The 16,636-nt window shown below is 45.3% G+C and overlaps 1 protein-coding gene across 1 annotated transcript in view; it reads right to left on the bottom strand.

Annotated features, from left to right (window-relative positions):
- Positions 1-1,197: 1,197 nt before the first annotated feature.
- PSMD11 (proteasome 26S subunit, non-ATPase 11) overlaps positions 1,198-16,636 on the bottom strand; it is a 28,862-nt gene continuing 13,423 nt past the window's right edge. The window contains exons 6-14 of the mRNA XM_068126398.2: positions 14,233-14,427; positions 13,988-14,132; positions 13,757-13,817; positions 13,441-13,503; positions 13,169-13,294; positions 13,009-13,044; positions 12,859-12,910; positions 12,201-12,379; positions 1,198-1,893 (exon numbers count right to left, since the gene is read on the bottom strand). Coding sequence (XP_067982499.2) covers positions 12,237-12,379; positions 12,859-12,910; positions 13,009-13,044; positions 13,169-13,294; positions 13,441-13,503; positions 13,757-13,817; positions 13,988-14,132; positions 14,233-14,427 — 821 coding nt within the window. The 3' untranslated portion in view covers positions 1,198-1,893; positions 12,201-12,236. The remainder of the gene's footprint in view (positions 1,894-12,200; positions 12,380-12,858; positions 12,911-13,008; positions 13,045-13,168; positions 13,295-13,440; positions 13,504-13,756; positions 13,818-13,987; positions 14,133-14,232; positions 14,428-16,636) is intronic.

The following is a 16,636-nucleotide window of genomic DNA, read 5'->3' as shown; positions in this document are numbered from 1 at the left end:
AAGAACTGCTAAAGTAAAGGTTTTTGAAAGTGTGAAAAAGGCAACTTGTGTTCCAAGCGTTCAAGTATATAATTAAATTGAAATAAAAGATTTTAAAGGTCGTGGAAAAAAATACAAATTCAAAAGTTTACCACCGTTGATGCAGCATCTTCTAAATCACCTTCTTCAACATGTTCCATTAGTTCTTGCTATCTATCGTTTCTGTCCTTTATGACATCCTTAAAAAGCAGTAAGTTTCCTGTTTGGAATGATTTTCAATTTTGTTTGACTCCCACACATGCAGACAGTAACAAAAGTATCTCGCTCATCTCTGTGCAATCGGGATAAATTCAGAGCCAAAGTACTGATAAACTGTAGGTTCATGTTCTGATTCGTGTTCAAAATATAACATTCAATTTAAATCAAGTTGTTCCTCCATCACAAAGTGACGTTTGTGGACAGAGAGACAGACAAAGTGAAGCAATTACTTAACCCCACTTTTCGCTTTACATGACCAGGCTAATAATATAATATAATATAATATAATATAATATAATATAATATAATATATAATATAAATCCTACCACATAAAAAAGGCAATGTCTGTTCCTTGTGAAATCCAAAACGACTGTCGACCTCCACCAAATTTTGCATTCGTGCTTGAGGTCAGGTCAGGGGCATTATTAAATAAATCCTCTCGAGTGTGGAGAGGTATGCAATTTTCACCTGTACATGTGGTTTAACCACTGACCTCTGCTGGAGGGAACGAGTATTGACAATTGCAGGTGGGAAATGGTCAATTCTGAAAATGAAGTATGTATGTACGACTGTACGTACGTATTATGTATACACAACGCCAATTCATTATAAATCGAGATGCTGCATGACGTTAAAGTCAGTAGTCGCAACTGTAAAGTGGGGAAAAAAAAAAATTTCCCCAAAAATATGCATTAAGAAGTTTTAGAAGTTAAAATCTTGGGTCAGTATCAGACAGTCTGCCATGAGATTCGGTTTTCAAAGAGTACTCCACGAATGTTAATTAAGGCAGACAAGGTCGAACAGGACGAAGTGAAAGCAATTCACTGCATGGAGAGACGCGCACAATCATACGACATTCATGAGACACTTCAAAAGAGATAGTTGCAACCACATAATCCAATACAAGACGCTGCACACTTTCCCATGCAACGAATGGACATTAACACAAAAGTCGCGCATTTTTGGTTTTTCTCAATTTTTATTAGGAAGAGAACACGAAGTCTGACGCACCGTGAGGTGCTGATGTTCGCTGGCCCAACCAGACAAGGAGCCCAAACTATCCCGCCACGTCCCCCACGGCTAGCAACGTGTAAAACTAACCAAGAGGAAACAAACGAACCCCTCCAGCAGTGGATGAGACCGATTTTGAGCTCCAAAGAAATAAAACAATTTCTCCAGCTACCAGCTGGAAATCGTGCAGAATGCAAGACCAAACATGCATGTATAAAAACTCTCGATAACCAGAGAGGAAAAAAAAAAAGAAACTGCAAAGAAAATAAGAAAAGAAATTGTTTAAGTTTGAGGTTTGAGCAGGTTGTGAAAGATGTTTTGACGTTTCAAAAGCATGTGCCAGTGTAATTGAGCGAAATACATGAAACCAAAATATAGATTTCCACAAACCGGGATTGAAGAATGAAGTTGATTGGGAGGTGGGAGCAGTGCCAAATTAACCACATCCGAGGGAAAACCTGGAAGTTTTACGGAAATGCCAGGAGAGGGGGGTGAGGGGTGAGGAGGGAATTCAGGAGTAAATGAGGATAAAATTACGAGCCCATAGATAGCACAATCCAATCTGCATGTTTGGGCACGTTTATCCAATCATGCCGTCATCTCGAATACAAGTCTTCTGCACAGGAAACCCTGCATCCAGAAGCCTGCAACACATGAATACAAAATGCATTGTTAGAACGCATTCCCAAACTCGGGGACCGCTTGTGCTTTGTGTCCTGAAGCACAGAAAACAAGTATTTAGGAGGGTCAGTAGGGAGAAGGGGTGTTTAAGCTGCATTATTGTTGAATGCACGGGATGTACAATATTGCGCTTCACTGGAAGCATTACAGGAGCTTCAAGACTATGTGTGGAGCCTGACCCCAGATAACAGTGGCGATTCGTTTGGGATTTGCGAATTAAAAATACATGCCCAGCACAGGCAGACAATTTAATGGAGGGTGGGAGATGTGGCCGGCAACAGTGGTACTGCCGTCGTGTCTGCCATGAGTGTGGGCAGGTTAGTTTGGAGTACAGCACTGGGCAGCAGACGTCACTCAAAATACACTTCCGGCTTTATCATCCTCACGACTAACGTTTGACTTGCTCACACCGACAGACTGTTCTAGACTCTCCATACTGTTTTCCTCTGTCCCTGCAGTGCTTACAGGATTCCCTTTTATCACACACCTGCGGGATAGTTTCGCACCAGTATTGGGCCAGTCAAACGAGGCCGAAGTCACTTGGTGAGGGCAAGTTAGGTACAATTGCACAAAATATCCTTTTATCCCTTTCAACATTTTATGCTCTCCCTACTCCCGGCTGAATTGCAAAGCTACGTCACACCTACCCGACAGACAAACAGTGCCTTCATAAATTATTCACACCCCTCGACTTTTTCCACACATTTGTTGTGTTACAGCCTGAATTAAAAATGGATTAAACACAACAACAACAACATGCATTTTAAGGCCATTTTCCCTGCTAGAGCGGGGGTTAGCCTTGCGGTCCCCATGACAATCTTTTCTATTTTGCCCTATTTTCTGCATCTCTCCTTGTTAACCCCCTTGCCCGCATTTCTTCTTCCACCATCTTTAGCCAAGTCTTTCTCGGTCTTCCCCGTCCTCTACTTCCTTCTACATTCATTTCCATCACTCTTCTCAACCAGTCACTTTCATCCTTTCTCAACACATAATAATAATAATAGTGCAGCGGCATAGCAAAAATTTAAGAAGAATTGTGCATTTTGTGATGGAAGCACCAAATTTGGCACAATGATAGAATGTTATATTTAGAACATTTTCAGATATGGAACCACTTTGAAATTCACCCAAGGTCGCCGCCATATTGGATTTCAAAATGGCGGCTTTAAAAATCTGTAACCCTTAGGGGGGGTGGCGGAAACAAATCCTACAGGCACAATTATTGCCCCATTCACCCTATATCTTTTCTAACATCAGTAGACACATTACAGCGGCGATTCTGAGCTCAAGGGAACATCTAGGGGTCTGGGGAGTGAAAAATTTGAAAATTTCGGCCAAAAATACCCCTAAAAGAGGTCATTTGGTGTCAAATTTCAGGGGGGGTCGTGTATTGTCCTGTAGATAAAACATGCTGGTCCGTTGATTAACCCCTAATTAAACGACTTTTTTGTTTGTTTGCTCCATCCAGGTTCCAATCATGTCGAAGCAGTTCAAGTTAGTTCATGTTACCAAGCATGTAACTTCAACGCCAAAGACGCCACTGGACTGGGAACTCTGTGTTCTGTGTCAAGTTGATATAGGAGAGTCCCTACAGTGTCCTGCTGTCACGAAAAGAACTGATGCAGGTGCTGGATACAAGACACTTGAAGACAATCTATCAGCATTCAATAAACTAGGCAAGCTGCCACAAGACGTGGACTTGCAACGACTGGATGAAGGCCAAGGGATAGCTGCCACTCTAGCTGCCCACCAAGCCAAGTGGCACAAGTCATGCAGGGTGAAATATAACACTACCAAGCTACAGCGGGTACAGAAGAGAAGTCATTCAGAGGGAAGCCCTATCCCCAGTACAATCACAGATAAGTACAAGCTTACTAGGTCTCAGGCAGCTTGTGTTGATAGCATATGTGACAATTTGTGCTTCTTCTGCCAGCAAGAGCTTGGTTTGGAGTTTCATCAAGCAGCGACATTGGAACTAGATAAACACGTTCACAAGGCTGCAGAGTTTCTTCAGGATACCACTTTGTTAGCCCAACTGAGTGCTGGGGACATGGTCGCAAGAGAGGCCAAGTACCATAAGAAATGTTTGACATCCCTATACAACCGCGTGAGGGCAGCAAAAAAGCTTGCTGAGCAAAGCCAGAGCACGGTAGATGTCATTTCAGCAATACTCCTTGCTGAACTGGTAACGTACATAGAGGAAACTGCTAAAGAAGAAGACACTGCTCCTGTATTCAAGATGGCAGACCTCACCAAGCTCTACACAATGAGAATGGAACAGTTCGGAGTTGTGCTGGAAACACGAGTCCATACAACCAGACTCAAGGAGCGTATCCTGGCACACTTCCCTGATCTGCAGGAGCACAGGCAGGGAAGAGATGTCCTGCTGGTGTTTCAGGAAGATGGTTGGTTTCAGGAAGATGGTTCAGGAAGATGGTCAGGGACATGGTTGGCATTGCAGAGAAACACCCAGATGTTGCTGCCAAGTTCCATGCGTGGCACTTCACATCCAAGAAGACTAGGCATGCTTTCTCCGCCATCTCCCTAGACCAGGCTCATGAACAAAACAATGCCACGGTCAAAGGCGATAGCGGGGCAGTGGGCCTAACTGAAAATCCAAGTGCCCTTCGATGGTGGATGGTGGCTGGCCCCGAAGTTGCTCGGGTCATCACAGAATTTGAGACCTCACAGCAACTGCGCCAAAGGGGAGAGCACACCCACCACCATGAGCAAACCGACAGTGTGCAGAAGAAGTTCGTCCAAGATGTCCGTGCACTGACAACAGTCATCGAAGAGATGGGCAGCCCCTTTGAAGAAGAAAGCACAGATTTGCTGGTCCTGGGCACACTGGAGATCTTGGGCCCAGCTGTTGTAGATACTGTGCGTACAGCTTTACAGATTGGGAGAGATCAGTTCCATTCATTTGAGAAGGAACGTCTGGCAGACAGATCCAAGCCACTCAATGATGTCATCAAACGCAACAAACTCCCGTTGTTTTCATCCATCAAGGTCAAAGCTGCCCAGAAGAGCAAACAACAAGTAGCCTCTGCAAAGAGTGATTCAGAGCTCTTCTCCAGACTATACATCGCATGCCAAACCAGAGATGGGGGTCTCGAGCAGTTCTTCAAACATGAGAACAGCGCACATCCGCCAGCACTCTCGCAAAATGGACAGCTCCGCTTTGGTTCCAAAGCTGACTTGTTGCAGCCCTTAGAACAGCTTGTCGAAACAAAGTCGGACCCACCACAAGTATCTTCTGTGATCCTCGATGGAGCTGTAATAGTTCAAATGCTGAGCCCAGGCCAGACCAAAACATTTCTTGACTATGCCACAAAAGTATTCGTTCCATACATTATGTCACAGCTTCAACATCGATCTCGTCTCGATCTAGTGTGGGACCGCTATGCAAAGTCAGGCAGCCTGAAGGCAACTGCAAGGACCAACAGAGGCAAGGGAATACGCAGACGTGTCACTGGCTCTGCCCTCCTACCAGGCAACTGGCACAGTTTCCTCCGTGTCGACGAGAACAAGGAGGAACTCTTCAGCTTTCTGTCTAAGCAGGTCACGGAGTCCATCGATGTGCCAGACAAACAGCTGATTGCTACTGACGGTGAACAGGTAATGTGCATGATGTATGTTAGTGTGTGTTAGTGAAAGTGTGTGTATGTGTCTGGGTGGTGAGAGTGGGTGCGTGCCTGCTTGTGTGTTTGAGAGTGTGTGTACAATCTTCTGTGGTTTCAGTACATATTATACAATGTATTATTGATTTATGCTGTTGTAGAGTAAATTCTTACCCACATATGTGTATTCTTTTCATATAATTTAATTTTGATTATATAATCCCGATTTGTATTATCTATTCGGAAGAATATTTTGTATTGTATATATAATCTTTAGCTGTCCACGGTACACTCCCTCAAATTGTTAGGAAAGGCCTATTGGCCATAGTGTTCTTGAATTGCTTTTTTCTTTCCTGGCATCTTGGGGGAGTGTACACGAACAGGCTACTGTCATATGTGCAATGTCATATTGTATGATTTCATGTGTTTGATGCCAAGTAAATAACAATAATAATAATAATAATAATAATAATTGCCCTGTATTTATGTACTTGAAATAATGTACTGAAATAAATTAATAAATGTTATGCAGATTCATGTCAGGTTTTATTCGTGACCACCTACACCAAAGGAATTCACATTTAATTTACATCACGGTATTGTTCATGCTTACACCAACAGGTCATTGCTGTACCACCATGTGCAGACACAGCCGCTTTGGCCCCGTGCAATCACGAGGAAGCAGACACGCGCATGATGCTCCACGCAGCAGCTGCTATGAAATCTGGACACCGCAGAGTACTCATCCGCACCGTGGACACAGATGTGGTGGTTCTCGCTGTGTGGATGGCCCAGGAGCTTAATGAGGTAGTGGACGAACTCTGGTTAGCGTTTGGAACCGGAAAGAACTTCTGCTACATAGCAGCACACGAGCTGTCTGCTACCCTGGGACCAGACAAAGCCAAGGCACTGCCAATCTTCCATGCAATCACAGGGGCAGTATGGGAAACTTTTCCAGAAGTGACCAATGCATTCCTGGACCTGGCATCTGCACCAAGTGAGATCTCTGAGGATACACTGGCAACCCTGGAGAGATACGTAGTGCTTCTGTACGACCGCACATGCACATGTTCTGAGGTGAATCTGGCAAGAAAGAAACTCTTTGCAAAGAAATCTCGATCCATTGAAGCAATACCTCCAACACAGGCCGCCCTAGTACAACACGTGAAGAGAGCAACTTACCAGGGTGGACATTGTTGGGGACAGTCTCTTGTCCCACACTGCTATCTCCCATCACCATGCGACTGGGGGTGGGTGGACAATGACGGACAGTTCGATCCTCTGTGGACAACACTACCAGAAGCTGCCAAATCCTGCTATGAACTCATCTGTTGTGGGTGCGAAAAAGGTTGCAGTGGGAGATGCAAGTGCAAGAAAGCGGCTCTGAAATGCACAGCACTGTGTGCCTGTGATGGTGACTGCTCACATTGAGTTGGAACTGTGACACTTGGCATGACTTGATGCAATACGCTCGCTAGTTCTCTTGCTGAACGTGTGTATACAATGTACGTAATATGGGATTATCAGTTGCTTATGTGCATTAAAACATATTTCAATACAACCATTCAATTCATTGACCTCAGAAATGTACATCTAGACACCAGAATCAAGTATCTAGCTGGCATAGAACCAGAGATATCGGTCAGCAGATTTTCGGAAGCCGCCATCTTGGAATCCAATATGGCGTCAGTAAATCAATTTCCGCCATCTTGAAATCCAATATGGCGTCAGTAAATCAACTTCTAAGTAGAACCATTCAATTCCTTGACCTCAAGTTTGTACATCCAAACACTAAAATCAAGGCTGTAGCTGGTATAGAACCAGAAATATTTGTAATTAAAGATTTTTAAGCCGCCATTTTGAAATCCAATATGGCGGCCACATTGGGGTGAATTCCAAAGTGGTTCCATATCTGAAAATGTTCTCCATATAATTTTCTATCATTCTGCCAAATTTGGTGCTTCCATCACAAAATGCACAATTGGTTTGCTATGCCGCTGCACTATAATAATAATGCATTTATTTTATATAGCGCTTTTCAGGAAGCCCAAAGACGCTTTGACAGAGTGCAAAACATAATGCATAGCAAAACATAAAAACAATTGCAAAAAAAGAAGAATCAACAGGGAAATATTCAAAGCACAAAGGAGGGAGAAGGAGAGGAGATAGTCAGGGGTTAGATGCTGTGGGTTAAATGTTGAATGCAGTGTTGAACAGGTGGGTCTTGAGTGATGTTTTGAATGTGGTGAGTGAGGAGGAGTCTCTGATGGTGTGAGGTAGCGAGTTCCAGAGGGTGGGAGCAGCGATGGAGAAGGCCCTGTCCCCCCAGGATCTAAATTTGGTCCGGATGGGGGGGGGGGGGGGGGGGTCAGGAGGTTGGTACCAGCAGAGCGGAGGTTGCGGGTGGGAGTGTGTCTGGAGAGGAGGTCAGCCAGGTAGGATGGGGCCAGGTTATGGAGGGCTTTGTAGGTCAAGAGGAGGATTTTGTACTGGATTCTCTGGGAGATGGGGAGCCAGTGAAGCTTGTAAAGGATGGGGGTGATGTGGTCACGGGTCCGGGAATGGGTGAGTAGACGGGCAGCGGAGTTCTGAATGTATTGGAGTTTATTGGTGATTGTTGAGGGTGAACCATAAAGGAGGCTATTGCAGTAGTCCAGACGGGAAGTGATGAAGGCGTGGATGAGGGTTTCTGCAGCCACAGAGGAGAGGGATGGACGGAGACGGGCGATGTTTTTCAGGTGAAAGAAGGCTGTCTTTGTGATCTGTTTAGTGTATTTGTCGAAGGAGAGGGTTTGGTCAAAGATGATGCCAAAATTCCAGATGTGAGGGGAGGTGGATACTGGGAAACCGTCAATGTTGAGGGCAAAGTTATGGGTGGACTTGGTGAGCGTTTTTGGGCCAATGATGATTATTTCAGATTTATCACAGTTAAGTTTGAGGAAGTTGATTTGAAGCCAGGATTTTATTTCAGTGATGCAGTTTGTCAGGATAGAGTGGGTGGCGGTGGAGATGGACTTGGTGGAGATGAAAAGCTGGATGTCATCAGCGAAGCAGTGGAATTGGAGACCATGACGGCGGATTAAGTGACCGAGGGGGGACAGGTAAAGGATGAAGAGGAGGGGGCCAAGAACTGAACCTTGGGGGACACCTTGGGGGAGGGGAGCAGTGGGGGATTTGCAGTTATTGATGGAGATGAACTGACGTCTGTCAGAGAGGTATGATTTAATCCAAGAGAGGGCAGTGCCGGTAATGTTAAAGGTGGTTTCAAGTCGGGTGAGGAGGATGGTGTGATCGATGGTGTCAAAGGCGGCGCTGAGGTCGAGGAGGATGAGAATGTTGAGGTTGCCAGCGTCAGAGGAGAGGAGAAGGTCGTCACATGACTAAAACACATGACAAAACCATCTCAACCTGTTCCTCTTCACAGCATCAATCACAGGCTCTATTCCCATCATCTTTCGCAATTCATCATTGGTCTTCCTCTCTCTCAACGATACTCCGCACATCCACCGAACCATTCGCATTTCCACCCTTTCAGCCTTCGTTGCTGCTCTACATTCATGACCCATGTCTCGCTCCCATAAATCATAACACTTCTCACACATGCAGCATACACCTTTCCCTTCAGCTTCAACGACACTCCCCTCCTCACCAGCATGCCAATCAGTTCCCGAAACTTCTTCCATGCACATCTCACTCTAGCAACCGTTGCAGAGTCTGATCCACCTTCTCCATTCAGCATGTCTCCGAGGTAGCAAAATGTTTTCACACCTTCCAGCTTCACACCGTCTCCAAGATCCAACTCAACATTTCCTCCATCTGCAGCTCCCTCTGTGCACACCTTACATTTGAATGCAGCTGTCACACTGGTCAATGACCCTCTCAGACAGCTACATTTTTGATGAACCCACTCAGCGCACATTGTACATTGAATGGAGTTCACTCCGACACCCTTCCTGCACACAGCACATGGCCACTTCCCAGTTCTTTCCACCTCACCACATGCTTTACCACTTGCCATCACCTTTGTCTTTCCTATATTCACCTTTCAGACCTTTTGTCTCCATACATTCCTTCCACTTGTTCATCTTTTCCTTCAGTCCATCCATACTTTCCGCAATCAACACCAGATCATCTGCATACAACAACTCCCACGGTAAACCCTCCTTTACGTTCTGAGCCAGCACCTCCATCACAGCTACAAATAGTAGTGGACATAGTACCGACCCCTGATGCACTCCCACCTTCACCTCAAACTCACCACTGTTCCCGTCCTTCGTCCTTACAGCTGTGCGCGCTCTTTTGTACATTGCCATCACTACTTTGATCAACCATTCCTCCACTTCTAACTTCCTCAATGCCCATGTCAATACTTCGCGTGGAACCCTAACGAATGCTTTCTCCAGATCAACAAACCCAAGAAACAACTTCTTCCTCTTCTCCATGTACTTCTCCTGCAACTGCCTCACAATAAAGAGCGCGTCTGTCATTCCTCTTCCTGGCATAAATCCAAACTGCATTTCGTCGATCTTCACCTTCTTCCTTATCCTCCTCTCCAACACCCTTTCCAATACCTTCATTCCATGCTCCAATAACTTTATCGCTCGGTACGAGCCACACTCCAGAGGGTCACCTTTCCCCTTGTATAGAGGGACGAGGGTACTCAGTTCCCAATCCACTGGAATGCGGCCTTCTTTCACCACCAGATTACAGATCTCTGTCATTCTCTTCACACTCCAACTTCCTGCTGCCTTCAACATATCTCGCACAACTCCCGTCGGCCCTCTCACTTTTATACTCTTCATTGCTTTTATCGCTTCCTCAACTTTCTCGCAACCGCTTTGCGGGGAAAAATGGCCTCTATACGGTGGTTTTATTGCTTTTATCGCTTCCTCAACTTCCTTCTCAGTTATCTTCTCTGCCGGTCCTAAAACTGGGTTACTCTCTATGTTGCCATCCCATTCATTCTCTGTGTTCAACAGCATTTCCATATATCTTTTCCATCTTCCTTTAATTCCATCTGGGTCCACAACGATTTGTCCCACTTCATCATTCAAGCAACTCACCCCCATCACATCACACCTCTCTTTCGCTATCTGCTTTGCAATCCTGAATACCGCTCTCTGACCCTCTTCCGAATCCAAGCGTTCTCCGAACATTTTCCTACATGCCTCCTGCGCCTTTGCTACCTCTTTCTTTGCAGCCTTCTTGGCTGCCTTATAAATTTCATGCTCTGCTTTTTCTGCTCCCGTACCCTTCGCCTTCTGCCACTCCTTGAACTTCTTCCTCTTCTCTTCGATTGAATGTAAAAAGAAAATTGTCACCAATCTACACAAAATACCCCATAATGACACTGAAGCAAAAACATGTTTTTAGATATTGTACAAATCTATTGAAAATTAAATAGAAATATGTAACTTACATAAGTATTCAGACCCCCCCCCCCCCCCCCCCAACCCTCCCAGTCAATACTTCGCCTTTGGAAGAGATTACAGCTTCAAGTCTTCTTGGGTATGTCTGCATCAGCTTTGCACATCTGGATTTAGGGAGTTTTCCCAATCTTCCATGCAGATTTGCTCAAGCTCTGTCAAGTTGGATGGGGAGCGTCCGTGAACAGCAATCTTCAAGTCTTTCCACAGATTCTCAATGGGATTCATGTCTTGGCTTTGGCTGAGCAACTCAATGACTTTCACGTACTTCGTCTGAAGCCATTCCAGTGTTGCTTTGGCTGTATACTTGGGGTCATTGCCCTGTTGGAGTGGAAATCTTCGCTGCAGACTAAGGTCTTTTTCACTCTGGAGCAGGTTCTCCTCAAGGATTTGCCTGCATTTGGCTCCATTCATTGTTCCCTCTATCCTTACAAATCCCCTAGTCCCTGCCACTGAAAAGCATCCCCATAGCATGATGCTGCCACCACTATACTTCACGATAGGGATGGCATTAGATAGGTCATGAGCTGTGCTTAGTTTGGGAGGCGGGACAAGCATGAGCTGCGCGCCAGATTTGAGCTGGAAGTGGAGTCCCGCCCCTAAAATCGTGATGTTCATTCATGATGTCACCTGTGTGATGTAATCGAGGGAAAGGTTTCTCAGCACGCAATGATAACTGCTTGACAAAGAATCTTCTGATAGTCAAAATCATTATTAAAAACTACCAGCAGCAACAAAAATTCCCTCGATGACGTAGCCAGTCACATGAGCAATCAAATCGCCATTTTTTGGGTGGCGGAGGCCAATCGAGTGATATTTATTTTAAAAAAAGGACGATTAAGTGTTAAGTGAAGAAATATCTATTAATTAAACCAAACATGATTTTCTGTGTCTGTGGCCCTTTAAACTGGAATAAGGATGATCAGAGTTGTTATAAATTGAGGGGATTATTAAAAATAGAAGAAATAGTCAAAAAACAAGGCCGCAATTCATATGCATAGACTGAAACTTGGAACGATTGATGCAGGAAGAGGAGAATTGAGTTGTGGTTGTTGGAATTGCAGTGGCATCGGAGGAATAGGAGACTTGTTTGGAAATTATTCAGAAAGAGCGCTGTATTTCCATCATACTAAACAAGTTGTAAACTGAATCTCGATAATACAAAAAGGTTTCATCAACACACAGGACTCCTTTCTCGCAACAACGACAAAACCAAATCCTCACCAACAGCAGTAGCCCCAAAGATAGCGAGGTTCCTCTCTAGGTGAGTTTCTTGGCCTTATTGTACAGCGAATCCACCACCTTACTCATATTTTGTATAGTTTCCAATGCTGCTTCGTATGTCCTGTCGACTGGAGGCTCGTCAAATACGATGAGAACACCCTCACCCTGATCCAGGATGCCTACATGAAGCACAAAAGGTTTCACTGATGTCAAAATGAACATTCAGCCAATAAAGACCAACAAAGCTGTTTTGTGGTTGAATGGATATATAATTGTGGGTGAGAGAAACATTGGTAATGGTTAAGTTTTTTTTAATCATCAGTCCACACTGAAGAATAGGTTATGGAAAGACCTTGTTCTGAAAGTTATTATAAAGCCATGTACCAAGTTTCAGTTGGATATGTTAAAGGGTATGGGGAAAAAGTCCTGAATACCACAGGTGGGATGGACGGACAGACAGATGGAGAGCAAATCTATAGTCCCCTCCAGTGAAACCAGAAGGGGTCTAATAAACCAGCTTGGTTATAGCAGAATGGGAATGGGGATGCTTTCACTTTAATGTTTATCCTGGAATCACTTGCAACAAGAGATGCCAAAGCAATGCCACCTGGTTGCTTTAAGGATGAGACTAATCCCAGCATCAGAAACAAAAACTCACCATGGAACTTTTTATCCAGGATCATCTGTGACAACTTCTTTTCCACCAGATTCTGCAACAGACATTTAGTTGTTGTCAAGCAAAAGATTCATAAATGAGACCAAGTTCACTGTGCACAAAAAACGACAAGTGGTGGTGTAAAGAATATACCCTTTGCAGCTTGATGAGTTCTGCCACATGGTCAATCTGAAAGGAGACACGGATATGAGGGTGGAAAAAACAAAATCACTTCGTTTTAGACTGCAGGGCAAAAATGGAAGCGTAGATACGAATGCCACAAGGTATGGCTCCATGCACGGCGGAGCGGTACCTGCGCACGGGAAAAGGGCTCAATGACCCTGATGAGATTCTGCTCCAGGAGGTTGTCGTAGAGCTGGTCGAGGTGTGTTGCGATGATTACATCACATTGAAGCTCCGGTTTATATTCGTGCAATGCCTACACAATGACAAGCGTGCGCACACATGCCTCACCATCAGCCAACATTGTGGAAGCAGAAGACAAGGTGAGTACCAAAACCCTAACACAATACACAAACCTAAAGCAAGAAAGATACGGTGCATTGTGCAGATTCACAGCCATACTTTGTTGAAGTCGGAGAGAGAGCGGTTCTTGCTCGCCTGTGCTATGCTCTTCATCGCGTCAGTCTGAAAAAGAAGAAGTGGAGTGGAAGGGATTGAACAATATGAAAAGGCATGACAATGCTGAGAATATTAATAAATATGCAGGTGGTCCTTTGTGGTGGTTCAGAATCTTTAGTGTGAATGATTGCGACAAGCAAACCTGATCAGATTTTCATTTCTTAAATTCCCTCAAACCAACCATCCACACACCCCCTCAGTCCCCTCCTTTCCCTATAAAAATCGGCCGAAACAAAATAAATATCAAATAAACTTTTACCTCCCTCCCTGCATAGCGGAGTGCTAACTTTCCACTCACTATCGACTGCACATCTTCAGGGCTGGCACAGCACACAAACAAACAACATCATTAATAACAGACCAGCCTGTAACATTGCGAGCATCCATCAGGAAAATACTTAATGGATAAACAGTGGAAAATCATATTTTAATCACAATGTTTTTATCTACACATGGTGTGCAATGTTAACTCATTAAGAAATGGACTTACATGTTTAACATTATCTTGCACAGCAGCATGTACTTGAGGGCCGTGATCGCGCGAGGATTGGCCACAGAGTCATAACCCTCAAACGCCTCATAGAAGTACGAGTAAGCCGTTTTCCAGTCCTTCTCCTCTGCGGCGTGGATGATCCCTGCAGCGCAGGACGTGGGGAGGGAGATATCGAGTTTACAGCTAAAAGGAAGCCGTGGAATAAAGATGCCAGCCGTTAGCTGGGAGGGCGGGCGACCCACCCGACTGCATGTCTAGGGCGGCTTGCAGCTTGGGTGGACAGTAGATCGCGTTGGCGGTTGTCCGGGCAGAGGTGAGCGCAGCACGAGCCTTGGGCAGGTTACTCAACGCATGATACGTCTTACTCTCCAACAGCTGAACCTCCACGAGCAAAGCCTTGTCATCCATCTTTTTCAGTTCGCGCAGGAGCTGAGAGCCTGCCAAGGAGTAGGCCACATGGACAGTTTTTGGATTACATTGTATTTCCCCCTCATCCCTGGTGTTGGGCTAGCGGCTAGGGTGCCGGCTTAGGATCCTAGGATCCTGGGTTCGAATCTCGGTCGATCGCCGAATTAATGCCAGGGGGGTTGACTCAGCCTGTCATCCTTCCGAGGTCGGCTAATTGAGTACCAGTTCACTGGTAATTCCCTGTTTGTCGTTAAAGGCGGCAAAAAGGGTTGGCGTCAGGAAGGGCATCCGGCCGTAAAACATTGCTTCAAAAAGGGGACCAAAAAACAACAACTACCACGGTCCCCGAAAAGGCCAACCCCCGCTTTGCGGGGAAAAATGGCCTCTAAACGGTGGTTTATTGTATTTCCCCCTCAAAATTTGAGCAAGCATACACACTTCAATGCTCAAATACAACAACAACAACAACATGCATTTTAAGGCCATGTTCCCTGCTAGAGCGGGGGTTAGCCTTGCGGTCCCCATGACAATCTTCTCCATTTTGCCCTATTTTCTGCATCTCTCCTTGTTAACCCCCTTGCCCGCATTTCTTCTTCCACCATCTTTAGCCAAGTCTTTCTCAGTCTTCCCCGTCCTCTACTTCCTTCTACATTAACTTCCATCACTCTTCTCAACCAGTCACTTTCATCCTTCCTCAATACATGACCAAACCATCTCAACCTGTTCCTCTTCACAGCATCAATCACAGGCAATATTCCCATCATCTTTCGCAATTCATCATTTGTCTTCCTCTCTCTCAACGATACTCCGCACATCCATCGAACCATTCGCATTTCCACCCTTTCCAGCCTTCGTTGCTGCTCTACGTTCATTACCCATGTCTCGCTCCCATAAATCATAACACTTCTCACACATGCAGCATACACCTTTCCCTTCAGCTTCAGCGACACTCTCCTCCTCATCAGCACGCCACTCAGTTCCCGAAACTTCTTCCATGCACATCTCACTCGAGCAACCGTTGCCGAGTCTGATCCACCTTCTCCATTCAGCATGTCTCCGAGGTAGCAAAATGTTTTCACACCTTCCAGCTTCACGCCGTCTCCAAGATCCAACTCAACATTTCCTCCATCTGCAGCTCCCTCTGTGCACACCTTACATTTGAATGTAGCTGCCAGACTGGTTAATGACCCTCTCAAACCACGACATTTTTGATGAACCCACTCAGCGCACATTGTACATTGAATGGAGTTCACTCCGACACCCTTCCTGCACACAGCACACGGCGACTTCCCAGTTCTTTCCACCTCACCACATGCTTTACCACTTGCCATCACCTTTGTCTTTCCGATATTCACCTTCAGACCTTTTGTCTCCATACATTCCTTCCACTTGTTCATCTTTTCCTTCAGTCCATCCATACTTTCCGCAATCAACACCAGATCATCTGCATACAACAACTCCCATGGTAAACCCTCCTTTACGGTCTGAGCCAGCACCTCCATCACAGCTACAAATAGTAGTGGACTTAGTACCGACCCCTGATGCACTCCCACCTTCACCTCAAACTCACCACTGTTCCCATCCTTCGTCCTTACAGCTGTGCGTGCTCTTTTGTACATTGCCATCACTACTCTGATCAACCATTCCTCCACTCCTAACTTCCTCAATGCCCATGTCAATACTTTGCGTGGAACCCTATCGAATGCTTTCTCCAGATCAACAAACCCAAAAAACAACTTCTTCCTCTTATCCATGTACTTCTCCTGCAACTGCCTCACAATGAAAAGCGCATCTGTCGTTCCTCTTCCTGGCATAAATCCAAACTGCATTTCGTCGATCTTCACTTTCTTCCTTATCCTCCTCTCGAACACCCTTTCCAATACCTTCATTCCATGCTCCAATAACTTTATCGCTCGGTACGAGCCACACTCCAGAGGGTCACCTTTCCCCTTGTATAGAGGGACGAGGGTACTCAGTTCCCAATCCACTGGAATGCGGCCTTCTTTCACCACCAGATTACAGATCTCTGTCATTCTCTTCACACCCCAACTTCCTGCTGCCTTCAACATATCTCCCACAACTCCCGTCGGCCCTCCCGCTTTTCCACTCTTCATTGCTTTTATCGCTTCCTCAACTTCCTTCTCAGTTATCTTCTCTGCCGGTCCTAAAACTGGGTTACTCTCTATGTTGCCATCCCATTCATTCTCTGTATTCAACAGCATTTCCATATATCTTTTC

The sequence above is a fragment of the Myxine glutinosa genome, chromosome 10, assembly GCF_964187855.1.
Source record: "Myxine glutinosa chromosome 10, kmMyxGlut1.1, whole genome shotgun sequence".
In the NCBI taxonomy this organism is placed as follows: Eukaryota; Metazoa; Chordata; class Myxini; order Myxiniformes; family Myxinidae; genus Myxine; species Myxine glutinosa.
The sequence above is the reverse complement of the archived record's forward strand: the minus strand, read 5'-3'. Positions and strand labels throughout refer to the sequence as shown.